The sequence below is a fragment of the Leopardus geoffroyi genome, chromosome A2 (genome assembly GCF_018350155.1).
Source record: "Leopardus geoffroyi isolate Oge1 chromosome A2, O.geoffroyi_Oge1_pat1.0, whole genome shotgun sequence".
In the NCBI taxonomy this organism is placed as follows: Eukaryota; Metazoa; Chordata; class Mammalia; order Carnivora; family Felidae; genus Leopardus; species Leopardus geoffroyi.
In genome coordinates this window covers 4,850,529-4,878,407 of record NC_059331.1, presented here as the reverse complement: position 1 = coordinate 4,878,407, position 27,879 = coordinate 4,850,529, and the positions used below count along the sequence as shown (strand labels likewise).

General features: G+C 44.0%; 1 protein-coding gene and 1 long non-coding RNA gene across 2 annotated transcripts; one reads left to right on the top strand and one right to left on the bottom strand.

Moving 5' to 3' along the window:
* The first annotated feature begins 1,511 nt into the window (after positions 1-1,511).
* On the top strand, positions 1,512-5,786 carry TNFSF14 (TNF superfamily member 14). Its single transcript, XM_045491756.1, has 4 exons — positions 1,512-1,885; positions 3,176-3,212; positions 3,477-3,518; positions 4,106-5,786. The coding sequence occupies exons 1-4, from the start codon at positions 1,664-1,666 to the stop codon at positions 4,531-4,533; spliced, it is 729 nt and encodes a 242-aa protein (XP_045347712.1). The 5' UTR covers positions 1,512-1,663; the 3' UTR covers positions 4,534-5,786.
* Positions 3,764-10,179, bottom strand: LOC123605207. The gene is made up of 4 exons (XR_006715647.1): positions 9,944-10,179; positions 4,981-5,262; positions 4,435-4,520; positions 3,764-3,920 (listed from the first exon to the last, which is right to left on the bottom strand). It is a non-coding gene; the product is annotated as an uncharacterized LOC123605207 (long non-coding RNA).
* Between the last annotated feature and the right edge of the window lie 17,700 nt (positions 10,180-27,879).

Sequence of the window (27,879 nt, the reverse complement as noted above, 5' to 3'; positions counted from 1 at the left end):
TTTCACCTCTAAAATAAAAGAAAATAGTAAATTAAATTAAACCATATAAATTAAAGGAAACAAATACACAAGTTCACACTTGTAGAGGGCAGAGAATGAATTATGAGGTGGCAAGAGGCAGAGAGAACGTCCAGCTGGAAACCACTGCAAGAGTCAAGCCAGAAATGACGGATGCCCTAGTGAGTTAGTGCAGTCTGGCGGCTGTAACAAGATGCCCTACACCGGGCGCCTCATCGGCAGACATGCATTTCTCAGGGTTCCGGAGGCTGGAGGTCTGAGACACAGGTGCCAGCTTGGTCGGGCTCTGGTGAGGGCTCTGTTCCTGGCTTGTAGACAGTGGCCCTGTCACTGGGTCCTCAAACGTCTTCAAATGGCAGAGACAGAGAGGGAGGGAGAGAGTCTCCTGTCAGGGGCACTCATCCCATTCAGGAAGACTCCACCCTCCTGACCTAACCGCCTCCCCAGGGCCCCACCTACAGAGGCCATCAGGTAGGTGATCAGGACATCACCAAATGAACGGGGGAGGGGCACAGACACTCAGCCCACAGCACTTAGCAAAGGCAATAGCAGTGGGTCTGGAAACAGGCGGCTGGGTTCAGATCAGACGTTGAGACTGAATGGCCAGGGCTTGCGAAAAGGTGAGATGTGGGGGAGAAGAGAAAGAGGGCTACTCAGGCCAGTTCGAGGTGCCCCCGGGACGACTTCCAGGCCTTGGATTTAGCCTAGTTAACCTAGCGGCTGGTGGTTACACCACCTGTCTGTGAGTTCCAATTTGAACTTGCATCCATGCATGCATGCATGCACACACACACTCACAGGCACACTCATGCACATGTACACACATCCACACATGCAGACGTATGTGTGTCTCCACCTACACACACTTGCATGCACATACACTCATGCACACCACACATGCACACGCACCTACATGCACACACATGCATGCACAATCATACACCCCACACATACACACACACCTGCATACACACACCTGCACACACCCGCATGTGTGCATAGATTCACCAACATGCATGCCTGCCCCTGCACTCATCTCCATGCACACATACACACAGCATACACACGCACACATGCACTGGACCCAATATACACACCTGGACACACCCACACACACAAAAACCACTCTCGTAGTTTGCACTTCCCTAACCACCATCTCAAACGTTCTATAGTATTTTCTTCTTTACTAGGCTCATCGTCTCTCACCCCAAGAATGGGAGCTCCGTAAGACCAGGGACTTTTGTCTCTCTTGTTCACGGCTGTGCCCTCAAGCCTAGAACAGTACCTGGCACACAGAGATGATCTATAAATATTTGGTCACGGAGTGAATGAAGTGGCCACAGGGAAAAACTGGGGCCTCCCCCCTCCATCCCTACCTGAGTCACATCTTTAGATGCCCCTGGAAAGAGTGAGAGGCTGTATGAGTGAGAGTGAGATGGGGCCAGCCTGGGGGTGGGAGGACAGGAAGAAGAGGAGGGCCAGTGGGGAAAGGGGAGGGGCTGAGCCCCTGCTCTAAAGGCTGAACCCCGGGACCCACGGGTGCCTGTCTGCAGCGTGCGAAGCCCAGAAGCATTGGGCAATCGTGGTTTCCTCCCTGCCCTCAGGGACCCAGCCGTGCGAGCCCAGCCCCGAGGTGTCTCAGGACATGGAGGAGACAGTTGTGCGGCCCTCAGTGTTTGTGGTGGACGGACAGACAGACATCCCATTCACACGGCTGGGGCCCAGCCGCCGCCAAAGACAGCCCTGCAGTGCATCCCAGCTGGGCCTGGGCCTCCTGCTGCTGCTGCTGGCGTCTGGGCTGGCCGTCCAGGGCTGGTTCCTGCTGCAGCTGCACTGGCGTCTGGGGGAGATGGTCACACCCCTGCTGGTGAGTGGGGCTTCGGGGCTCGTGGAGGCGGGTCTCCTGTGTCACTGTGCGTGTGTCTGTGCACGTGTGTGCAAGACCATAGGCTAGCAGCTGCTCAGTGCAAGTCAATTCACTTCTCTGAACCTCAGTTTCCTCATCTGTGAAATGGGTGGGATAATAAGAGTGCCCACCTCACAGGGAACGAGATACGATATTGCGTGTGTGGTGCCCGGCAGTGGCTGCCCAGGGCAAGAATTCAACCAACCAGAACCGATATTTTTTTTAAACTGAGATATAAATGACATGTTAACATTCTGTCAGTTTCAGGTGTACAACATAGGGATTTGATACATTTATATTGCAATATGATTGCTCTTGTAGCATTAGCTAACCATGCTGTGGGGTCACATAACTACCATTTCTTCTAGTAGTGGTAACAAATAAAACCTAGTCTCATAGCACATTTCATGTTTATAATACAGTCTTGTTGTCTGCAACCCGCGGAACTGATGTTCTGACATTGGGAAGTATTGTCAGCCATACCCTGATCACCATTATTCGGGACTGTCACTAATTCACGTTGTCCAAGTCTGCGAGAATCTCTCTCTGCCTCTGTTTATGGTTGGCTGTGGATGTATCTGTTTGCCGCACCTGTGAGTCTCTGCATCCCACACCATGGCCGTGTGGTCTTGGCCCTTTGCGTTGTGTGTTTCCAAGGCATTTGTCCTTGTGACTGGATCTGACGGCCGCATGGGCATGTCTCCCGTGTGAACCCGTACTGCTGTCCTGTGTGCGTGTGCCCACATGTCCACATACTGGCCTGTCTACAGCCCATGTGCTGACATTGTGCACAGACCCACCCGGATCCATAAACCACACACCCATGTATCTGTGTCCACGTGTCACATAAGTGTCCAGGTCTGTGCCCTATGTCACATGCCCATATCCACTTGTTGCCACAGATGTCCACGTGTCCTGCCATCTCGATGTCTACATGTCTATAATATTACTTATTTAATTAACTCTCATATTGTGCTTACTATGCTCCAGGCACTGGAACATGCTTTTGTCCCTGTGAATTCACTGAATCTTAAATAGGCAGCATTTGTATGTCTATTTGCAGAGGGGGAATATGAGAGCCCGGGTGGTTACAAGGCTGCTGGGTGGGGCAGGAGCGTGCACATGGCCCTGGGCACTGGGGTGAGGACAGTGTCTGTGTGCCGCATCTGTGTGTGTCTCACAGCCATGAGTCTGAGGATGCCAATGTGTGGGCCACGCGGGTCCTCACCGTGGGTTTCTCTGCATTTTCAGGATGGAGAAGCAGAATCCTGGAAGCAGCTGACCCAAGGTGAGTCAGAGTCCTGGGTCCTGGGGAGGGCGGGAGTAGGATGGTTCCCACGTTGCCCCCGCCCCCTCAGCCGGTTGCCCAATGTGATTTACACAACTGGCCTGAGCTCCACAGGTGCCCCTCCCCCGGGCCTGAGAAGCAGAAGTCTGGGGCACTCCGGAAAGGGTGGGGTTGACACCAGGAGGTGGACCTGATGACCCTGGCTGGAGGCTGGCCCTCACCCCTCATCGCTTCTGCCCCTAACTGCTCACCATCTCTCTCCAGGACGAAGGTCCCTCCAGGCCAACCCAGCAGCACACCTCACAGGTGAGAGGGGCCCCGGGTCGTGACATGGGAGAGGGGCAGGGTGTCCTGGGGAGACCAGACAGACACCCAGCATGTCTGAGTATTCATTCAGTCACCCGTTCACTATTGATGCACAGACCTGGCCCGCTGCCTATGTCCATGCATTTCTCATATCATTGAATAAACCTTTACAAGGCGCTCACCGTGTGTCACGGGCTGTAATATGCTCTATACATATTAATTCATTAAATCTCAAGGAGGCGCTATTCATATGTCCATTTTAATGGAGAAAAACTGAAGAGCATGGAGATTACAAGTCTTCTGGCCCGGGGTGCGCTCTGTCTCTGTTCCTTGGTTATGCCACTCACAAGTTTTGATGCTTTTGGCTGGTCACTTGATGGCTCCATGCCTCAGTTTCCCCACCTGCAAGGGGAGGGCGTAAGAAGTAAGTGACTTGGCCTTTCGGTGCCTCAGTTCCCTCCCCTCAAAGTGAGAATAAAGTGAATTAACACATATAAAGTCCCCAACCTAAAACGGAGGGGAGTTGTCACCCTCGCCCATCCGCAGAGGGACACATGCTGACCAGACCCCTCTGTCTCTGCCCCCAGGTGCCAACTCCAGCCTGACGGGCAGCGGGGGCCCGCTGCTCTGGGAGACAAAGCTGGGCTTGGCCTTCTTGAGGGGCCTCAGCTACCGTGACGGCTCCCTGGTGATTGCCCGGGCTGGCTACTATTACATCTACTCCAAGGTGCAGCTGGGGGGCGTGGGCTGCCCGCAGGGGCTGACCAGCGGCCTGCCCATCACGCATGGCCTCTACAAACGCACACCGCGCTACCCCGAGGAGCTCGAGCTGCTGGTCAGTCGGCGGTCACCCTGCGGGCGAGCCACCGGCCCCCGCGTCTGGTGGGACAGCAGCTTCCTGGGAGGCGTGGTGCACCTGGACGCTGGCGAGGAGGTGGTCGTGCGTGTGCCGGATGAGCGCCTGGTCCGACTCCGTGACGGGACCCGCTCCTACTTTGGGGCCTTCATGGTGTGAGAAAGGAGCGACAGTGATGCCTCCCTCAGAGGGTGTCTTGGGAAGAGCTCAGCGGGCACCTCCAGGGGCCGACAACCCAGCCACCCCTGAAGGTTGGAGACCCAGCTGGCACCCCTGGAGCCCCAAAGGAAACTGCAGAGCCACTACGGGCAATACTGAAGACAAAGACCCAGAGACTTGAGGGTCTGTAGGCCCCCCAACCGGGGGAAAGCTGATCTGCCTGATATTCAGGAAGAAGGGGTGAGGGGTGGGTATTTATGTTTTCGATTCAGAGAAGAGTGGGACGTGGGGGTCCAGAGACTTTGGCCCAGGACGGGCAACCCCAGCCTTCCCCACTCTCATGAGTGTCGGTGGTTGGAGGAAGGGAGTCATCATCAAGACTGACCCATGTGGACAGCCCAGCCAGTCCCCCCCATGGCCGTAGCCACACACTCAAGATCTGCTCACAGGTCTGTGGCTGTACCTCCTCCTGGCTGTGTAAGTTCACCCTCAGAGACACGGGTGCGGGGATGTGCCGGTGACCGTTTGACCACCAGCTCTCCCAGGAGGGAGAGGCTCTGTAGTGTTTGTGATTTCCTTGGTGTAAAGGCTCCCGTCACGGCTGGTTTCTGGCTACCAACGTATCACCAGCTGGCTGGCTGGATCCCAGCACTGCTGGGTGTTCACATCCCACCAGGACACACGGCTGTGTTTCAGCACCCAGGTCAGGGTCTGGCATGTAGCAGGCACCTGGAAAATGTTTGCAGAGAGAAGAAAGGGAGGAAGGGAGGAGGGTAGGAAGGAAGGGAGGGAGGGAGGAGGGAAAAGAAGAAGGGAGGAGGGGAAGGAAGAAAGGAAAGAGGGAAGGAAAGGAAGATGGAGAGAGAATGTGGACATGCCTACGGCATCACAGAAAATCACAAGGTGCCCTTCAGATCTGCACTCGTACACACAAAGCATCAGATACTCGCACAGTCACACACAAGTCATAGGACCACAAACACACAGTCAGATTATGTGACGTATGACACATATATCCTCCACAAGTCATCATCACAGCCACAGTGACCCAAAGGGGCCATACGGTCACACCAAGTGTCACACATGGGATGCCATGCACATCACATCAGATGCTGCATCACGGTCCCAACCCGTCACACACACACCACATCACACACAGCCTGAGGTTCCTCCCAGCTAAGACCAATACATCCTGGGATGAGGACCACTGTCTGCAGCCCATGGGTCTTGGAAATAAATGGTAAATGTTGCAACTGGGTCTGTCTCTTCTCAGGGGAATGGTGGCTTGTAGAGGCAGAGGGGCGGTAGATGGGGTCACCTGTGGAGGTCACTTTACAGATAAGTAAACTGAACCCAGCTGGCCCAACTCCATGTAGGAAGCTCGGGGGGAAGGGTGGGAGAAATCAGAAGCCTCATGCCCAGATCTGCCTCCCCCTCAAATCTCCCGTTCCTGATGATGAAGCGAAGGCTACACCCTGCCAAGCACCCTGATTGCGGACATCGGGACAGAGTGGCAGTCTACCCAGCCAGCTGGAAGCTCGAACTAAGTGGGAACACGGGAAGAGCGAGGAGAGAGAGGGGCAGACAACAATATGCATACAAATCAGGCGGTCTGTAGAGATGAGCATGTACCCTGGTGTGGCTGGAGGGAGGTGTTGGTGCCCAGGACCGAAAGCTGAGGGCTCAGACCCCAGAGGTAGACGATTATTGTTGTTAGTGTTTATTTATTATTGTTTATAGTGCTGTCATCGTCGCCCTGAACGGGGAGGGAGGGAAACAGGCTTTGCAGTCAGATGGTCCTGGGTTCCAATTCCACTCTGCCACCTGTTCCTGTGTGACCTCAAGCAAGTCCCACCACCTCTCAGTGCCTAAGTTTCCTCATCTGTAAAGTGGGAGGTAACACCAGCTTTTGCCCGTGGGGCTGTTGTAAAGATTGCTTCAGATCAGACACAGAAAAGGCCATTATAGCATTTGTCAGGCACTTTCCCTATGTCAGGCATCTTGTGTGAGTCACATCCTTAGATGCCTTATATACATACCTGGGTGGGAGCTATTGCTGTCCCCATGTTCCAGACGTAGAGGCAGGAATGCTGGACTCCCCCTCCATTCCCACCAAGGGCACACAGCTTCATGCCTCTCTGCCCTTGAGGACTGGTGGGAGGTGGGGCAGCCCCTAATGCCCAGCCCCAGCCCCAGCCCCAGCCCCCGCTGGAGTTTCCTTTACTCTTATCACCGTTTTTTTCTGTTTCCGTGGCTTTGATGAGACCAAGGTGTGGGGACAATGTATTACAAAGCCACCAGCAGCCACCAACTTCCGCCTGGGGATGGAACCTGTCACTAAGTTTAGCCTCCAAAGATCATTCCTGGGAGGGGCCTCCGGCCCTGAGGTGGTACAGCGGAAGAAAAGAGGGTGGGTAAGAGGATGGGTAGGGTAGGAGGGAGATGGAAAGAGAGGGAGGGGAGGGGAGGGAAAGATGGAGGCAGGCAGGAGGGAGGAGGAGCAGAGAGCCCTGAAGGCAGGTGTCGAGGCTGGTGCACCAGGAGACCTAGACTTTCAGATAGCGCATGGGGTAGTGAGCCCCCAGTCCAGACCATTGACCTACTTTACAACTTCTGAGAAGTTTATCTATTTGATTTCCGCTTTCACCTCCCATGCTCTGGCATCTGTTCAGATATCACCTTCCCCCACAATCAGCTTTTCCTCCAGACCTGAAGTGTGTATTCCTACCCTCCCCCAGCCCCTGGAAAGGTCTCCTTCACCTCTTGCCAAGACCCAGAGGCAGTAGAAGTAAAAATAATGATGATAAATCATTTATTAACCTCATATTATAATGCTGTGTCCCTCCTGCTAAATAGCACTATGTTCAAATACTGGGATGCATTGTCTCAGAGAAACAGAATGGGTCTTTGAGGGAAGCCAGGCCTCCACTCTGCCATTTCCCAGCTGGGTGATCTCGGTGTCCATCCTTGGCCTCTCTGGGCCTCAGTTTCCTCATCTGTAAAAGAACACAAATAGTGGCCTCTACCCTACCGTGGTTATTGTGAGATGAAATGGCTTGAGTGTTTAAGTAGTTTCCCAGAGCTTGGCCCACAGTGAGCTCTTTAATCCACAGTAGATTTTTTTTTTTTTTTTTGTATAAGCATAGCTGTAATCATGTGTACATTTAAAGTTTGAATTCTTTTCAGTGATTATATGAAAGGTGACCTCACATCCACAGGCCACATCTAGTCACAGGGTGTGTTTTTAAAATGGAAATTAGTAGCCAGTACTTAAACATGACAAAATTTTGCATGTGGACAAATCTGAATTCCTGGATTTTCTTGGAAATTTGGAAGCTGTGAACAACAACCCAGGCTGGGCAGTAGCTGTCCCTGTTGGATACAGCTGGGGTCTCACCAGTCTCCACCACTCCTCATTGTCTCCCATACAGAGGCTGAATGTCAGTTGCCTTTCAGCAATGTGTTTATGTGGTTTTTCTCTTAAAGTAATAAGGATCCTCAGTCACACTTCTAATGTCCTCGTGGATGCCAGACACTGTGCTAAGTGCATTAATTTACAGTAACTCAATCCTCGCAATGACCGTGGGGTGGGCAGTGTTGTAATACCCACCTTAGGGGGAAATCTAAGCACAGGGAGATGAAGGTGGAAAAATAAATGACAGCCTGGGATGACCACAAGTTTCAAGAGGAGCGAGGGTTCATAGTGTTATTATTCATTTCCTGCTGCTGCTTCACATGGTACGATTGATGATCTTTTAGTTCTAGAAGTCAGAAGTCAGAAATGAGTCTTACGGCACTGAAACCAATGTGCCGGCATGGCTTCATGCCTTCTGGAGGGGAAGTGTGGCTCCAAATCTTTTTATCGGGGTCCTCCCAAACTGCAACACATACATAAGTCGCAATATGTATGCATAATATAAGCAATACATAAGCATACATAAGTCGCAATTTGCAAGGAGTGCAGATAACATAACTTCCTTTTTATTCCCAATGCGACTCGATTTGTGCAGAGAGCCCTTTGCACCAGGATGCTGAAAACTATTATCAGTCAATCGGGAACCACCATTCCCACATGCTCCTTTCCCAAGACTGCAAAAATTTCAGGGAGCTTAGCCAACGCCTCAGCATTAAGAGTGATGGAGGGATCCAGATGATTCTCGCCTGTCCACGCAGGTGCCCACTGTCAGCCTGCTTTTTACCCATCAGCCCTCCATTTTCATGCTTGTGACCTATCAAGACTGGAGCACTCTCTGCTGCTCCTGAGCCTTGCTCACAAGGCAGATTTTCAGCCAGGCTGAGGCACCGGAAACTCTTTGAGGCTGTCTGTGGCTTCAACTGCCCAGAGACACCGTCAAGTCATTTCCTTTTTGGGGACCTGCGACTTCTCTGGGCTCTGCAATGAAGGACTCGAGGCTCTTCTAGTTTGAGGTGCCCCTAGAATTTCTCTGGGGAGCTTTGTCCGCCTCTTTTCTTTGTTCCGAAAAGCTGAACACAGGAGCTTCCCCCCGTTATGGGTGCTGAATTGTGTCCCCCCAAATTCATATGTTGACCTCTAACGCTCAGTACTTCAGAATGTGACTGCTTTTGGAAATCAGGCCTTTAAAGAGAAAACTAAGGTAAAATAAGGGGTATTTTTTTAAAGTATACTATACACCCAACATGGGGCTCATGGGGCTTGAAGTCCCGACCCTGAGATCAAGAGTTGCATGCTCTACTGACTGAGCCAGTCAGGCACCCCTCCTATAAAATAAGGTTATTAGAGTAGGCACTAATCCCATATGACCTGGGTCCTTATAAGAAGAGGCGATTATGGGGCGCCTCGGTGGCGCAGTCGGTTAAGCGTCCGACTTCAGCCAGGTCCCGATCTCGCGGTCCGTGAGTTCGAGCCCCGCGTCGGGCTCTGGGCTGATGGCTCAGAGCCTGGAGCCTGTTTCCGATTCTGTGTCTCCCTCTCTCTCTGCCCCTCCCCCGTTCATGCTCTGTCTCTCTCTGTCCCAAAAATAAATAAACGTTGAAAAAAAAAAAAAAAAAGAAGAGGAGATTAGGACACAGACACACACAGAGGGATGACCACGTGAGGACACAGGGAGAAGGCAGCCATCTACAAGCCAAGGAGAGAAGCTGGAACCTGGAACCTGGAAGAACAGTCCTCTCTAATAAAGGGAGTCTAGAAAAACCCTACCTGTTGTGGATGGGAAGAAAAGTCACCCACAAGAAATCAAGACCTCAGACCTGCTCAACAGGTGAGTGAGTACGGAGTTTCTACTTAACAGAAAGTCTGTGGGGACAGAAACTTTTGTCTCTTGTGTTTTGTGTTTTCTTCTCCCTCTTATGGCCGGGACCCAGAACAGTGCCTAATACACAGTAAATTCTCAAACAATAATGGCTAAATAAATTAACTGTGACTTACCTTGATGAATAAATGTGACAGAAGTGAATTACCTGAGTTCTAGAATGTAGGCCTTAGAAGACTGCAGCTTCCACTTTTGCCTTCTCAGAGTCCTAAGTGCAAAGAAATATGGCTATCCAGTGAGTGAGGACGGGTGGACAGAGACGTCCTGGAGGGTGACAGACATGGGTGTGAAGCCGTAATAGTTTTACCAGCCCCAGATGAGCTGCCCCAGCTTTTGGAGCTGAAGCTAACTATCCCCCCACAAGCCCTGCAGGGCCATCTCATTGAATTGTAAGCAAATACAACAGTTGTTGGTTTAAACCACTAAGTTTTAGACTGGTTTGTTATGCATCAGTAGGTAACTGACAGAATTTGCAAGCTTTTTTTTTTTTTTTTTTGAGAGAGAGTGCACAAGTGAGCAAGGGGCAAGAGAGAGAGAGAGAGAGAGAGAGAGAGAAAGAATCCCACTAGGGGTAGAGAAAGAGAGAAGGAGAAGCAGGACTCACCAAAGCGGGGTACAAGCTCAGCGGGGCCCAAAGTCACCCGTTGTGGGACTTGAACTCACAAATCATGGTATCATGATTAACCGAAGTCAGATGCTTAATGACTGAGCCACCCAGGCACCCTGCAAGCTTGTTTCTATTATTGTACACATAGGCAGGCAGACAGACAGAGAGTTGGATAGATGGGTAGGGGAGGGATGAATGAATGGGTAGACGGGTTAAAGTATGGATGGGTGGGTGAGAAGATGTATGGGTCAATGGTTGGATAAATATGTGGATGGGCAGTTGATCAGTGGATGATCAATTGGATAGATGGATGGGTGTACAGATAAAACAGTAAATGGATGAATGATGAGTGGATGGATATACACACATATTCTAAATCAAACTTAAGCAGAGTAACAACCTATTTATTTTGGCACAAAGTAAAGAAATACTAAGTCATATAATGTAGGCGTGTATGTTAGGATGTACCCAAATTTTAAGTTACAATCTGTGAAACTAAGAAGAAGAAAAAAAAAAAAAAACAGGGCTAGTCTGTATTCCAAACTTCTATCCAACTTAGAAGAAGCAATAGGTTGTCATATAGTCATCATCCTGGTGACAAGAAAGTCATCTGGGAGCATTCTTCATTTTCCAAGAGGAAGCCAGGCAGATAAACCCTATCCAACCAAACGTATACCAGTATCACACTGCTTTCATGAATATAATGAATATAATGAACATAGGAAGTCCTGCTATTTGGGAGGTCTTTGCCTCCTTGGGAGGGCAAGGACCTTTTTATTCTTCATCTTCAGGATTATCTCGGTTATGTAGGCCTTTTATTCAGCTTGTCAAGTTCCATGAAAAACCCTGTTGAGATTTTTATTGGGACTGAATTGAATCTGTAGATCAAACTGCAAAGAATGGATATCTTCATAACACTGAGTCTTTCAATCCATGAACATGGTATAACTCTTTTTCCAAAATGGTCTTTTTAGTGTTTCTCAAGAATGTTTCATAATTTTCTCCATAAAGAATTTACATCATTTTTAGATTTCTTTCTAAGCGTGTTACATTTCTTGGTGCTATTGTAAGTGGCATGCCATTTGGAAATTATATTTTCCAACATCTGTTGCTGGTATATACAGTGAGATAGGTGTCAGTAGCTGTCACAACAACATTGAAAAACTGGACATCCTTGTCTTATTTCTGATCTTTAAGTGAATGTTTTTCATGTTTCGCCTTTAAGGATGAATCTGCTCTTAGGTTTTTCAGGTAGCCCCTATCAAATTAAGTAAATCCCCTTCTATTCTTAATTTTCTAAGAGGTTTTTCAAAAATCATACATAAATGTTGAATTTTATTAAATGTTTTCTCTGTATCACATAATTCTTCTCCTTTAAACTGACAGTGTGGTGAATTACATTCATCAGTATTCTAAACTTAATCTAACTTTTTTTCTTAAGTAAGCTCCGTGCCCAGTACGAAGCCCAAAATGGGGCTTGAACTCATGACCCTGAGAACGAGACTTGAGTCAGATTCTTAACCGACTGAGCCTCCCAGGTGCCCCATTAATCCAACTTTTTGTTCATGGAATAAATCCAACTTGATCAGGATATATTTTTTAATACATTACTAGATTTAATATATTTTAGATAGGATTTTTGCATCTGTGCTTAGGAGGACCATGGTGTGTGATTTTTCTGACTCATACTATTCTTCTCAGGTTTTGGTATTAAGGCAATGCTGACCTCATTTTAAAAAAAAAAAAAAAACGGGTGTGCTTTTGTTCTATATGCTGGAATTGAATTGCACATGGTTAGCATTGTGAGTCACACAGATATTCAGTAAAACTCGTAAAAATATCTGGATCTGGCATCTTATTTGTGGAAAGGTTTTGTGTGTGTGCGTGTGTGTGTGTGTGTGTGTGGAGGGAGGTTTTTAGTTTGTTATCCAGTTTCTCTAATGACTTTTAACTGTTTTAGATTTTGTATTTCTTCTTGACTTGGTTTTCTAAGCCACATTTTTCTAGAAATTTGTATATTTTATTTACATTTTCACAATTATGGGTGAATAGGTGTCATATTGGTGAATAGAATCATTGCCTTTTCAACCTCTGTAGCCTCTGTCATTATGTTCCCTTTTCTATCATAAATAATTCTGATTTGCACCTTTTCTTTTCTTGGTTTTTGCTTGACCAGTGTCACCAGAAGTTCATCTCTTCTTGTTTTCAAAAAACTAAATCTTGGTCTTTTTATTATGTTTGTTTTTTAAAGTTTCTACCCTTATTTTGGCTATTTCCTTCCTTATGCTTTCTATGGGTTTATTCTGTTCTTTTCTGACTCTCAATTCAATATCAAGCTCACTGGTTTTCATTTAAGGCTGCAGATTTTCACCTAAAATTTTCTTTTGGTTACATGTCGTAAGTTTGATACTTAACTATTTTCACCTAGATATGAAAACATTGCATTCCGTGTGTTCTGTTTTGTTAACGAACATTTTCTGCCTTTTGCCTCCTGCATAATTTTGGGGCCTCTCACGCCTGTTTATCACCTGTTGGTAACAATGAACAAAATGCCCACACTCATCCTTGAAAACTACAAGGCTTCTTAATGATTGGTTAAAAAAAAAAAAAAAGGAGGTGGAAAGAAGGGAGGGAAGGAGAAAGAGAGAGAGATTCTCTAAGTGTTTTAAAATTAGTTTTATTGTTAATTGTGGTAAAACATACACAACATAAAACTTACTATTTAAACCATTTTTAAGTGTATAGTTCACCAGCATTAGGACATTCATGTTGTCATGCAATCATCCCCCTCCAGAACTTTCTCACCCTCCCAAACTTGAGAATCTGTCCCTGTGAAACAGTAACTCCCCACCCAACCCCACCCTGGCAACTCCATTCTGTTTTCTGTCTCTATGAATCTGGCCACTCTAAATATTTCATTTGAGTGGGACCATAGAGTATTTGACCTTTCTGTGACTGGCTTATGTCACCGAGCATAACGTCCTAAAGGTCCATCCACGTTGTAGCAGGTGTTAGAATGTCCTTCCTTTTTAACGCTTAAAAATATTCCATTGTGTGACTGCACCATTTTACATTCCTACCAGCTCCCTAAGCATTTTTTACCGTGTATTTTGCAGTGGCTGGGTACATGTTCCATATATGTGACCATGAGATCAAGTTTGTTCATTGCATTATCCAAATCTATATTCTTATTTTTTGCCCGCTTGAGCTATCAATGGACAAGTGGGGTGTTTTTAAAATCTCCCGCTTCAGTGGTGTAATTATCTAACACAAGCTATTTTATTCTTCCTTTTTTTTTTTTTTTTTTTTCATTCCGGGTCTTCAATGTTTGCAGAGCACTTTACACTAACAGCACATCTCAATTCATACCGTCCACGTTTGAGTAGTTCTGTCAGTTTTTGCTTCATTTACTTCAAGACTGTTTTAAAGTGCATGCACATTAAAACTGTTATATTTCCATGGCAGAGATTTAGTTATATCTAGTAATGCTTTTTACATTAAACTCTGTGCTGTTACTAATAGGGCTAAACCAATTTTCTCTCTAGCTATTTACATCCTTTAACTAGAAACTTGTTATATCTTTTATGTTTAAATATAAACAACATGTTGCTGGATTTTAAGTTTTCTTATCCAGCCTGACAGTATTTGTCTTTTAATTTGAGTACTTAGATCAGTGCTGTCCAATGCAAACATAATGTGAGCCAGCTCTATAATTTTTCTCTAGCAGCCACAATTAAGAGTTTAAGAATGGTGAATTTTAATAATATATTTCACTTACCCACGCATCCAGGATGTTAATCATGTCAAAGTGTAATCAGCATAAAGTGATTCATAAGATACTTTACACTCTTATTTGATTCCAGGTCTCCAAATGCTGCTGCAGTGAATTTCCCACTGGCACCAGATGGATCTCAGCCCACACCTCCCACCTTTCAGGTGTTCCACAGCACTGGCCGGCTTGCGCCCACTGTCTCAGGTGGCAGAGATATAGAGTATCTGTGTTCATTCCAATTACTGATGGGTTTGGATTTATTTTGTGATTTCTGACCATCCCTCCTTTTCTATATTTCTTTTACTCTTCCTCCTTGAGTTATTTTGGATTTTTTTTTTCTCACTACAGCTTTTTCTTCTACTTAGTTCAGAAACAATGTATTCTGTTCTTATTCTTTTGGTCATTTCCTTAGACATCTTTACGTACAGATTTAATGTGTCAGACTCTAAGGCTTTTCGGGGTTTCATCTCCGGAGGCCTCCTACGGGCTGCCTGTATCCACTCTCGCCTCCTACAGGCCATTCTCTGCATGGCAGTCAAGTGAGATTTTTGGGTAAACTTTTTTTTTTTTTATGTGTAATGTTTACTTAAAATCACAGATGATCTCATGTAAAGACATCTATGTGACCACAAACATTTTTAGGATAAAAATATCTTTTTTCTATTCTTTCAGAAATGGAATTACTCACCAAAAGAAGAAAAACCAACCCAAGTATCATAAGAAGCAAAAAAAAAAAAAAAAAAAAAAAAACAACAACACAAAAGATTGCAAGTTCACTTTCTTTTTTAGTGGCTTAAAAAAAAACCCTACGTTTATTTTTTTCGCTGAGGTATGGTTTTCATACATATGCAAAATGCTATGTATATTTAGTATGTACATATTGATGAGTTTAAAGATAAGTAAACACCCATGAAACTATCACCACAAAGCTATAAGCTTAACCATCACTTCTAAAAGTTTCCTCTTTCCTTCTTTGTGTGTGTGTGTGTGTGATAAGAACATTTACTATAAGATCTGTCATCTTTCAAAAATTTTTAAGTAGACATTACAGTATTGTTAACTATATGCATTATGCTGTATAGTAAGTTCCTAGGACTTACTCATCCTCTATAACTAGAACTTCATACCCATTAAACACCAACTCCCCATTCCTCTCTCCAGCGCCTGGTGACATCATTCTACTTTCTATCTCTACACATTTGGCTACCAGATCCCTCATATAAGTGGAATTATCTTTGTTCTTTTGTGTCTGCCTAATTTCATGCAGTAAGTGAAAGAACTAACTTCTTTCTTAGGCCTGAAAAATATTGTCTTTTATCCATTCCATGGCTTGGGTTGTTTCCACAGCTTTTCTTCTGTAAATAATGCTTCAATGAACATGGAAGTGTAGGATCTCTTGGAGATCCCAATTTCAATTATTGAGGGTTTATACCCAGAAGTAGGATTACTGGGGGGTAAGGTAGTTCTATGTTCAATGTTTGAGAAACCTCCACACCAGTTTCCATGGCAGCAGCACCATTTTGCATTCCCACCACCAACAGTGCACAAGGGTCTCAACTTCTCCACATCCTCAACAGTGCCTGTTCCCATTTGTCTGGGATTTTGTGTTGGATGGATTGTAGCCATCCTGACACTAGGGGATGATATCTCACTGTGGCTTTGATCTGCATTTCGCTGATGATTAGTGACACTGAACACCTTTTCCTTGTGTCCCTTGGTTTTTTCTTTTTGATCCCTACTGGATGCTTACTAGTATTTTTATTAGAACTTTTGCATATAAGTTAATAAATGAAATTAGTGCATTCTTGCGCATTTTAGTGGCCATATGTGTACATTTATGCTGAGTGGGTATCTAGGAGTGGGTTTTCCTATGCTCCACTTTATTAAATAATGCCAGTTTTGCAAAGAAGGTGTCACTACATCATCTCCACCCACCAAGTGTGAGAGTTCCCATTGCTTTATAACACACCAACGCAGCGTTGCTGGCCTTCAGTTTTCACTGTTCTGTAATGGGATACACCTTTTGTTCTTTTGTTTTGTTTTGTTTTTTAGAGAGAGATTTTATTTTTAGGGAATCTCTACACCCAGCATGGGGCTTGAACTCACAACCTCAAGATCAAGAGTCACATGTTCCACTGTTGGAGCCAGCTAGGTGCCCCCAACCCCTTGTAGTTTTAAATTGCATTTTCCTGATGGTTAATATGGTTCAGCACTGCTTCCTCGTCATTGTCCATTTACATATTGTTTTATGTGAAGTATTGGGTCACATCTTTTGGCCCTTTTTTAATTGGGCTGCCTTTTTCTTTTTGATTTATAGGAATTCTTTATGTAATCTGGAAGCAAGCCCTTTGTCAATTATATTTTTGCAAATATTCTCTCTCTTGCTCTGTGGATCAACTTTTCATTCTCTGAACCGGTATCTTTTGAAAAACAGAAGATCTTACTTTTAATATACTCTAAGAATAATTTAATTTAATTAATTTACTTTAATATACTCTAAGAATAACTTAATTTAATAATAAATTTAATATCTTCCTTTACATTTATAGTGTTTTTGTGCTCTGTTTTTAAAAATCTTTGCTTACCTTAACATAAATATTGTCCTACAAGAATATAAATATTCTCTTTCTATAAGTGTTATTGTTTTACCTTCACTTTTATATTTATAATCTACCTGGATTATAGTTCATCCTAGCACTAATACCTAAATTGTCTAAATTACTGTAGCCTTATGATAGGTCTTACTATCTGGAAGGGTAACTCTCCATTTTGTTTCTTTTCTTGAAGATCATCAAGCCTATTTTTTTTTAATGTGTATTTATTTTTGAGAGACAAAAAGAGACAGAGCGTGAGCAGGGGAGGGGCAGACAGAGAGGGAGACACAGAATCCAAAGCAGGCTCAGAGCTGTCAGCACAGAGCCCAAACTCAGGAACCCGTGAGATCATGACCTGAGCCCAAGTCACACGCTGCTTAACCAGCTAAGCCACCTAGGAACCCCATCCAGGCTATCTTGGGTCATTTGCATGTCTTTGTATTGTTTGAATCGGTATCACCCACCCACCCACGCACTCACACATACACTCACACATTCATTCCCTGATGAGATTGCACTGAATGTATAGATCAATAGATATTGGTGTAGAATTAATGTTTTCACAATATTAAATTTTCCAATCCATGATCATAGTATATCCTTCTTTTTATTTAGATTTTACTTAATTTCCTCAATGACGTCTTACAGTTTTGTGTGTAGAATTCCTTCACTACTTTCCTTAGATTTAGTCACAAGTATTTGATGTTTTTTGATGTTCTTGTAAATGGCATAATTTTCAAATGTCTGTTTTTAGAGATGTCGGTACACGGAAATGCCACTGATTTTGTATTTTTATTTTATATCCAGTGATCTTGTTAAATTCCTTTATTAAGTCTATATATAGGCTCTTTTAGTTTTCTACCTGCACAATAATGTAATCTAAGTAATGACTTTTATTTCTTCTTTTCCAATCCTTTTGTTTCTTTCTTTTATTTTATTGTACTGTCTAGGACCTCAGTGCAATATTAGTAAGAAGTGGTGATGGCAATTCCGATTTCATTTGCCCACCTTCAAGTATCTTGTTTTAGATATTTTATTGATATTCTTTAGCATATTAAGAATACTCTATTTCTAGGGGTGCCTGGGTGGCTCAGTTGGTTAAGCATCTGACTTCACCTCAGGGCATGATCTCACAGTTCGTGACTTTGAACCCCACATCAGATCCAAGCCTGCTTGGGGTTCTCTCTCTTCCACTCTTTCTCTGCCCCTCCCCCACTCGTGCTTTCTCTCTCAAAATAAATAAATAAACTTTAGAAAAAGAATACTCTATTTCTAGATCACTTCAAGTTTTTATCATTAAAAAATGTTGAATTTATTAAATGCTTCCTCTGTATCTTTTGAGATTTTTTCCCTTTATTATGTTCATGTAATGAATTATAATAATTTATTTTTAATGTTAAACCAAATTCTCATTTAAAAGGCAAATGCGGGGCGCCTGGGTGGCGCAGTCAGTTAAGCGGCCGACTTCAGCCAGGTCACGATCTCGCGGTCCGTGAGTTCGAGCCCCGCGTCAGGCTCTGGGCTGATGGCTCAGAGCCTGGAGCCTGTTTCCGATTCTGTGTCTCCCTCTCTCTCTGCCCCTCCCCCGTTCATACTCTGTCTCTCTCTGTCCCAAAAATAAATAAACGTTGAAAAAAAAATTAAAATAAAAAAAATAATAAAAGGCAAATGCACAAAACAATAATCATATGTTAAAGAGAACACAACAAATAAAAATGCAATCTGTGACAATAACAATATAAAGAGGGAGAGACAGAGATGTGTAGTATAGTTATTTGTATACTATTGAAAATAAGTCGGTATTATTAAAACTAGGTTACTATGAGGTTAAAATGTTCATTGTAATCCCCAAGATAATCACTAAGAGAATAAAATTTTTGAGACAAGAAACAAAAAGAAAGAAAGAAAGATAGGAAAAATAAGGGAAATCGAATTGGTACACTACAAAAAATTAACTAAAACTCAAAAAAGCCAGTAATGGAGGAAATGAGGAAAAATATATATAAGACATACAGAAAATAGACAAACTGCAGAAGGAAATCCTTCCTTATCAGTAAATGCTTTAAATGTAAATGGGTTACACTTTCCTATTAAAAGGCAGGGATTGGCACCTTCGCAAAAAGAAGAAAACAACAACAACCGCAGTCCATCTGTCAACAAGAGACTCACTTTAGATGCAAAGACACACAAAGGTTTAAAGTAAAAGGATGGGAAAAGATATTTCATCCAAATTGTTCTGAAGGAGAGCTGGGGAAGCTTATATTATTGTCAAACAAAATAGACTTTAAATCAAAGAGATCACAACACACAAAGGACATTTTATATTGGTGAAGGTTCAAAACAGCAAAACAATATAAAAATAATTTAAAAAGGAGATCCAAAATATATGAAGCAAATTTTGAAAGAATTGAAGCAAGACTAGACAGTATGACAATGATAGTTGGAGACTTCAACACACCACTCTCAATATTACTACAACACATAGATAGAAAATCAATAAGGAAATAGAAGACTTAATGCTATAAACCAGTTAGACCTCACACATATACAGAGCACTAGGCCTAATACACCAACAGAATACACATCCTTCTCAAGTGCACATGGAACATTATTCAGGATAGACCATAAGTTATACCACAAAACAAGTCTTTTTTTTTTTTTTAATTTTTTTTTCAACGTTTATTTATTTTTGGGACAGAGAGAGACAGAGCATGAACGGGAGAGGGGCAGAGAGAGAGGGAGACACAGAATCAGAAACAGGCTCCAGGCTCTGAGCCATCAGCCCAGAGCCCGACGCGGGGCTCGAACCCACGGACCGCGAGATCGTGACCTGGCTGAAGTCGGACGCTTAACCGACTGCGCCACCCAGGCGCCCCCACAAAACAAGTCTTAATAAAATTTAGAGGGCTGAAACCATGTAGAATATTTTTTTGCATCACAATAGAATGAAACTAGAATTGAATAGCAGAAGAAAAAATGGAAATTTCATAAATATGTAGAAATTAAGGAACACAATTTTAAACAGCCAACGTGTCAAGGAATAAATAATAAGAGAAGTTAGAAAATATCTTAAAATAAATGAAAATTAAAATACAACATACCAAAATATATAGGATTTAGCAAAAACAGTATTAAGAAGAAAATTTATAGATGTAAATGTGTGCATTAAAAGAAAAGATCTCAAGTCAATAACTTCAATGCACACCTTAAGAAATTAGAAAAAGAAAGGCAAATTTCAACCAGAGCTAGAAGAAAGGAAGAAATAAAAGTTAAGGAAGAAAGGAAAAAATAAAGGTTAGAGCAGACATAAGTAAAATAGAGAATAGAAAAACAACAGAGAGAATCAATAAAATCAAAACTTGATTCTTTTAAAAGGTCAGCAAAATTGACAAACATTTAGCTAGATTCATGGGGGAGAGAGAGGAGAAAGACTCAAATTACCAAAATCAGAAATGAATGTGGGGTCATTACTACTGATTTCACAAAAATAAAAGGAATTCTACCAAACATTTAATGAAGAATAAACACCAATGTCTCTCAAATTCTTCCAAAATAAAAATTGAAAAGGAGAGAACACTTCCCAATTCTGAGAACAGCTTTACCTTGCATCCAAAACCAAACAATGACATCACAAGAAGGAAAAACTATAAACCAGTAACCCTTATGAATATAGATATAAAAACCCACCACAAAACACTAGCAAACCAAAGCCAGCAGCATATTAAAGGGATTATACACCCACGAACATGTGGGATTTATTTCCAGAATGCAAGAACGGTTCAACACAGAAACATCAATCTGTGTAAGATACCAAATTGATAAAATGAAGAGGGAAAAACATATTGTCATCTCAAGTCATGCCAAAAAAAAAAAAAAAAAAAAGCTTTTGACAAAATCCAGCACCCTTTTATGACCAAAACACTCAATAAACAAGGAATACAAGGGAACTTCCTTAACATAATAAAGGTTATCTATGAAAAACCCACAGCAAATACCATCCTCAATAATGAAAGATCAAGAATAAGACAAGGATGTCTACTTTTGCCAATTCTACTCAACATGGTACTGGAAGTTCTAGCCAGAGCAATTAGGCAAGAAAAAAGACCACAGACTCCAAACTCTGAAACTGGAATGTGTCATCTGTAAGAGCCACAGTGCATTGCAGGAAGAAAAGAGAAGGCTACCCTCCCACCAGGAATCCGAGAACCTCACACATGAGTTTTTTAACCAAAAGTAGAGGCTGTTTATTCCCAGGGACTCAATATTCCCCCTCAACATTTTTTTTCGGATTTACTTTGGGACCCACAGGGATAGGTGAGCCTTATACTCACAAGTCAACCTCCAAGCCTAATACATTTGACAAAGATGGAAGCATACATGTTTTGGGAGAGGGAGAGTTTCAGCATTCATTCAGAAAAACAAAGGGGTTTGTAATACCAAAGACCCAAAAACAGGTCGTGAAGTTTATCAAAGGAGAAAAATATTAATGATCCCTTCGTTACCTGAAATCTTTAAGTTTGAGACATGTAACATGAAATTTTGCTGGTTATGGAGAAACTAATTATGTCATTGAATCCTGCCCCCTGGAGATGGAAATTCACATGTTTTTGTTTTGTTTTGTTTTGTTTTGTTTTTTGTTTTTTTTGTTTTTTTAGGAAATTCACATGTTTATAGCTGCTACCAGTTGTGCTATAAATATGCCTTTTCCACCGTTGTTCATTGTACTGTTTCCTAGGACCACCATAACAAGGGACCACAAACTCATTGGCTTAAAACAACAGAGATATATTCTCTCACAGTTGTAGAGTCCAGAAATCCAATACCTAAGTCTCAGCAGGGCCATGATCCCTGTGAAGACTGTAGGGGAAGATCTTTCCTAGTTTCTTCCAGCTTCTTGTGGCCATCCTTGGTTTTCTTTGACTTATAGATGCCTCACTTCAATCTCTGGCTTTCTTCATATGTGTGTATGTCTATGTTTTGGGAAAACTCAGTTTTCCTCCTATGTTTCTCCTTAATTCTCACTCTGCTACCCCACTCATGGCACTTCTGAAGCAATTCTCAGATACCAGCTGGGTGTCCTGCAATTCCAGTAAATTCTGACACTATCTACCTGAAGATAGCATCTTGCAAGATTCTCCCCAACTTCAGATGCCAATCTGACCTACTGGCTACAGATCAGAGGTTCCAGTGACCACCCCCCCACCCTGCACTTTGAGTTCCATTAAAATTTGCTAGAGCAGCTCACACATAACTCAGAGAAATATTTTACTTATTAGGCTACTGCTTTATTATAAAAGAATTAACTCAGGAACAGCCACAGACGGAAGACATGCCCGGGACAAAGTGGGAGGAAGGGGGGTGGGGCTTCTATGACCTATCTTAGGGCACCACACTCCCTAGTCCTTAGACAATCCATTGGAAAACGAGCAAAAGACCGGAAAAGACATTTCACTGAAAATGATATCTAAATGGCCTGTAAACACCTGAAAAAGGGGCGTCCAGCTTCACTGAGCATCAGGAAAATACAATTTAAAACCAAAATTAGGGGTGCCTGGGTGGCCCAGGGCAGGTCATGATCTCTCAGTCCGTGAGTTCAAGCCCCGCATCAGGCTCTGTGCTGACAGCTCAGAGCCTGGAGCCTGCTTCGAATTCTGTGTCTCCCTCTCTCTCTGCTCCTCCCCTGCTCATGCTCTGTCTCTTGCTCTCCCTCAAAAATAAATAAAAAACATTTTTTAAAATTCTTCTTTAAATTTTAAAAAACACACAAGAAGATGGCACTATTCATCTTATTACTGGAAATGTGTGCCCTTTAACAATGTCTTACCATATCCGCCACCCCACCTCTGGCAACCCCCATTCTAATCTCTGTTTCTATAAGTTTGACTATTTTAGGTACCACATATAGGTGGAATCGTGAAGTATTTCTGTTTCTCTGTCTGACTTGTTTCACTTATCATAATGACTTCGTGGATTATCCATGTGGTCACAAATGGCAGAATGACTTCTTTTTAATGACTGAATAATAATTCCATAATATTTATATAATACACCTTCTTTATCCACTCATCTGCAGATGAAACTTGGGTTGTTTCCATGTCTTGGCTATCATGAATATTGCTGCCATAAAAACTTTTTAATGGCAAAATTTTCCATCTCTATCCTTAGCAGGAGCACACTGGCACATTCAAGCTATGCTAAGATTTGACCCTAGTGTTGACTCAGTGGCCAGGAGAGAAGGTGGGTTTTTGCAGGGGGTGGGGGGGGTGGGGGGATGGGGGGGCATATTAAAGAGGGTGTCCTGCAAGACACCAGCCTCTTTAAGACTTTTGCATAATCTTCCAACAACAAGGATGGGGCCACTCTTGTGGGTCCAGAGGCTCAGGGGAATGTGGAGTTTGATTTGCAACTGCACCTGCCCAGGGACTTGAGAGTCTCAGTGTCCTACTCATTCCCCATCAGGACCCTGACTTTGTTTGATACCGGAAACGTGCTTCAATACCAACAACAACCTTCGCTGAAATTCTGCAACCCTTACCATTATGTTGTGAGTTTCCTGCCCAACTCTGCCTGCCCTTGGCTGCAGGTGATGACCTTTCCAAATGCTGCCAAGGAGGCCCCCAGACTCTCGCCCTGCACCATGAATTGGTCACGAATATATCTGAGTCTCCTCTTGTCTCTCTTCAAAGCATTAGTGTTACTTAGCAGTAGCCATCCAATTCCAGTCTTTTTAGTTAGTTTTCCCCCTAACTCTCAAACACCAGAGATGTGGCACGAACATCTCCTTCCTCCTGTATTACATCTCAGTTTGTCACTAGTGAAAGTGTCAACACACTGCCTGAGGCTGGGAGTCGGGAGGAGGTCAACAGTCCCCCTATCGCCAGTGATGGAGTTGGGTACCCTGTTCCAAAATCGCTTTTAGAGTCCTCCTTCAAGATAACTTTTGGCATCCAATGTTTTTGTTTGGGCTCCCTAAAACCATATCCTGAGATGAGAATTTCTGTGCATATGGTTTACCGAGGGAGGTCTCTCAGGAAAAACCTGTAGTAGAGTGAAGGAACCAGAACAGGACAGGAGGAGAAGCTGGCCATAGAGATGTGATTGCAAGAGAAGAGAATCTGCCTCAGCCCGACCTCATAGGGAGCTCTGAAGCATGGCAAGCACCACAAAGACTTTCCCACCCAGAGACACAGGAGGTGTGGGCTCTTATATCCCTAAATCATTCGGTCTTTGGCCAAGGTCTACCTGCAGGGTGGGGTGAAAACAACTTTCATAGCATCCTTAAGCAAAGCAACATCTGTCAGAAGATCAGTCTGTTGGAGAAAAAAAACAACAACAACGGTGTCATTAGCAGCCAACACGCATAGCAGCTGGAGATGGGGTGCCATGGCCTAGCAAAGGGCATGTGGGTAGGGCACCCACAGCACTTGATGCTTTTTGTCTAAAACCCACTGGAACATAAATTCTATACAGCAGAAACTTTGTTTTCTTCACCATTGTATCCCCTGTGCCTGTAACAGTGCCTGGCACAGAGTAGGTACTTATTAAATAGCTATTGACTGAATGTTTCCTAAGACAAGATCCACGAGGCATGCCCTGACTCAGAGGGACTCTTCCTTGCTTTCTATTACTTGGCCCCAAGAAGAGGTAAACAAATTAACGATTAAATAAAAAATGCTTAGTGACACTAAAAACATGAACCATGAAAGAGACCCAGTGGAACTTACAAAAATTAAAAATATTTGCCCTTTAAGTACACAATTAAGAAAATGGGGGATGGGGGGAACCACCACAGAGAGGAAGAAAATATTTACATGTTTTGTGCCATGCATCTGGAAAGGAATGTGTACCCACCATATATCAAGAATTGTTACAACTCAATAATTAGAAGACAAAACCTCAGCACCCCCCAAAAAAAAATTGTCAAAAATTTGGACAGCTGGGGGCACCTGGGTGGCTCAGTTGGTTGAGCGTCTGACTTCAGCTGAGGTCATGATTTCATAGCTTGTGGGTTCGAGCCCCACATCATGCTCTGTGCTGATGGCTCAGAGCCTGGAGCCTGCTTCCGATTCTGTGTCTCCCTCTCTCTCTGCCCTTCCCCCACTCACGCTCTGTCTCTCTCTGTCTCAAAAATAAATAAATATTAAAAAAGTTTTTTTTTAATTTGGACAGCTGTGTCTTAAAGAAGATATACTACAGATGGCAAGTGGACATATGCAAAGATGCTCAATATCACCAGACATCAAGGAAGTGCAAACTTAAATGATACAAATTGCCATTAGAATGGCTAAAACATGACCAACCAGACCAAGTATTGTTGAGAATATGGTACAACTGGAACTCAACATGAGATGGTCACTTAGGAAAACACTTGGCAATTCCATACAAAGTTGAACATACTCCTACCATATCACCTGCAGTCCCACTCCTAGGAATTTACCCAAGAGAAATGATTTCATGCCCACATAAAGACCCACACACAATGCTCACAGCATCGTTATCCATAATAGCCCCACCCCAAACTGAAAACAACACAAATGCCCATCAGCTGATGAACGCACAAGTAAATGCAATACCGCTCAGCCATAAAAAGGCACAGAATATTGATACACATAACATTGTGGATGAATCAAAAACACTATGCTAAGAGAAATACATCAGGCACAAAAGAGTACAGACTGCAGGATTCCATTTATATGAAACTTTAGAAAAGGCAAAGTCAGAGTGGCAGGAAGTAGATGGGTGGTTGTCTAGGGATGGATTGGGAAAAGCAAATACAGAAGGGTCATGGGGTAACTTTCTAGGGCAGCAGAAGTGTCCTAGATCTTGATCGTGGTATTGTTCTATGACTTTATGTATTTGATAAAACTCGTCACACTATACGCTTAGAATGGGTGAATTCAATTGTATATAAATTATGCCTCCGGGGCGCCTGGGTGGCGCAGTCGGTTAAGCGGCCGACTTCAGCCAGGTCACGATCTCGCGGTCCGGGAGTTCGAGCCCCGCGTCGGGCTCTGGGCTGATGGCTCAGAGCCTGGAGCCTGTTTCCGATTCTGTGTCTCCCTCTCTCTCTGCCCCTCCCCCGTTCATGCTCTGTCTCTCTCTGTCCCAAAAATAAATAAACGTTGAAAAAAAAAATTAAAAAAAAAAAAATCACATCGTACAATCTAAACACATACAATACATAGTTGTCAATCATATCTCAATAAATCTGGGGGGGGGAAATGTTTAAAAACCACATTCGTTTGTTGTTGAGGTTTGAGCTTTGGCTTTCTGGTAGAACTGCCTGCAGAAATGTGCCCCAGCCATTCCGCCCCCGCCCCCCATCTCTGTATCTCTGTATATATGTGTCACTTCTCCCATCAAGTCATACAGTCTACTTCCCATTTCCTTGAGTCTGCGTTGATCTGATTTACTTTCACCAAAAGAATACAGTGGAAGGGACACAGTGCCACTTCCTGGTTGAGGTCCTGTACAGCAGCTTCTAGAATCCAGCCACGGTGGAAAGGAGCTTGGGATGAATTTGGAGGATCGCTTGACCCTTAGCATTCGAGTCCACAAGCACACTCCTTAGTATTTCCCCTGAGGAGTTGAAGAACTTACATCCACCCAGAAACCTGCACACAGTTTTATTCATAATTGCCAAAACTTGGAAGCAGGTGTATAGGAGGTGAATGGAGAAAGAAACGGTGGGACATCCAATGTCACATTATTCAGCGCTGAAATCAAAGGAGCTCTCAACCACGAAAAGACACGGAGGAAATGTAAATGCGTGTTACTGAGCGAAAGAAGCCGGTCTGAAAAGGCTACACACTGTATGATTCCAATTCTGTGACATTCCGGAAAAGGCAAGGCTCAGGAGGAAAGTGATCTTAAGTCCCAGCATCCAAATTGTTCCCCCGCCCCCTTCCCAGGGGCCTCTGGCCCTTTCCCTCCCCAGCTTAGTCAGAAGAGAAGTAGTGAGGGGAGGTGGAGAGCTAACTGGCAAGGGGAGGGAGCCAGCCACTTGCTTGAAGGGAGAGAAGCTCTGGTTTCAGAACTTCCTCAAACATCCCACACCACTCAGCAGAACTACACCGTCCGGAGAGCATTCGATCGATGGAGCCTCCCTAATGTCCCAGCCAGTAATTCAGAGCAGCAGGGGGGAAAAACCCCGGGGCTTGTAAATGCAAATGTGTGATCGAACTCGGGCACACCCTCCCCCAACCTCTTTGCTTGGCGAACGGCTGCCCGCGTCCCTCTCTATCCCTGCGGCTGGAAGATGGAAGTCAAGTCTAGACACGCGTGAATGTTCAGAAAGGCGACCCCTGCTTCTCACAGGCATAAGCCCTCGATAACGAATGCATCGTAGGGTTGCTGGTGTTTTCCTTTTTGTTACTACAAACCGCACCACCATCGAATTTATGCGTGATCATCTGAGTCTGTGATGTGTGAGAGTGTGCTTATGAAAGAAAATCCTTGAGGGGCACCTGGGTGGCTCAGTGGGTTAAGTGTCTGACTTCGGCTCAGGTCATGATCTCACGGTCTGTGAGTTCGAGCCCCGCGTCAGGCTCTGTGCTGACAGCTCAGAGCCTGGAGCCTGCTTCGGATTTTGTGTCTCCCTCTCTCTCTCTCTGCCCTCCCCTGCTCACTTTCTGTCTCTCTGTCTCTCTTTCAAAAAAAAAAAAAAAAAAAAAATTAAAATAATAATAATAATATTAAGGGAAGAAAATCCTTGAAGTAAAACCAATGGCAGAATGGGAAGGTGCATTCTGGTGTCTTGACTGATTTTGCTAAACCCCGTCCTTGCAAAAGGTTGGATCCATTTCGGATCCCAGGGGTGAGGATGCCTCCCAGCCACGCAGTCTGGCAAAGCGGCAAATCATCCAGTGCTTTGATCTTTTACCAAATCACAGATGAAAACGAAAAAGTGTGCCCCACGGGCTTTTAACTTCCAAATTCTTTTGTTATGAAAAGCGAGCGTATCATTCGATGTTGTTTCATGTGTACAGGCATTTCTTTTACGAGCTGGCTGCTTCTTCTGTTTCATGTTTCTAGAGAATATTAGTCATTTCTTGAAGACATCGCTTGTAAGATATTTAT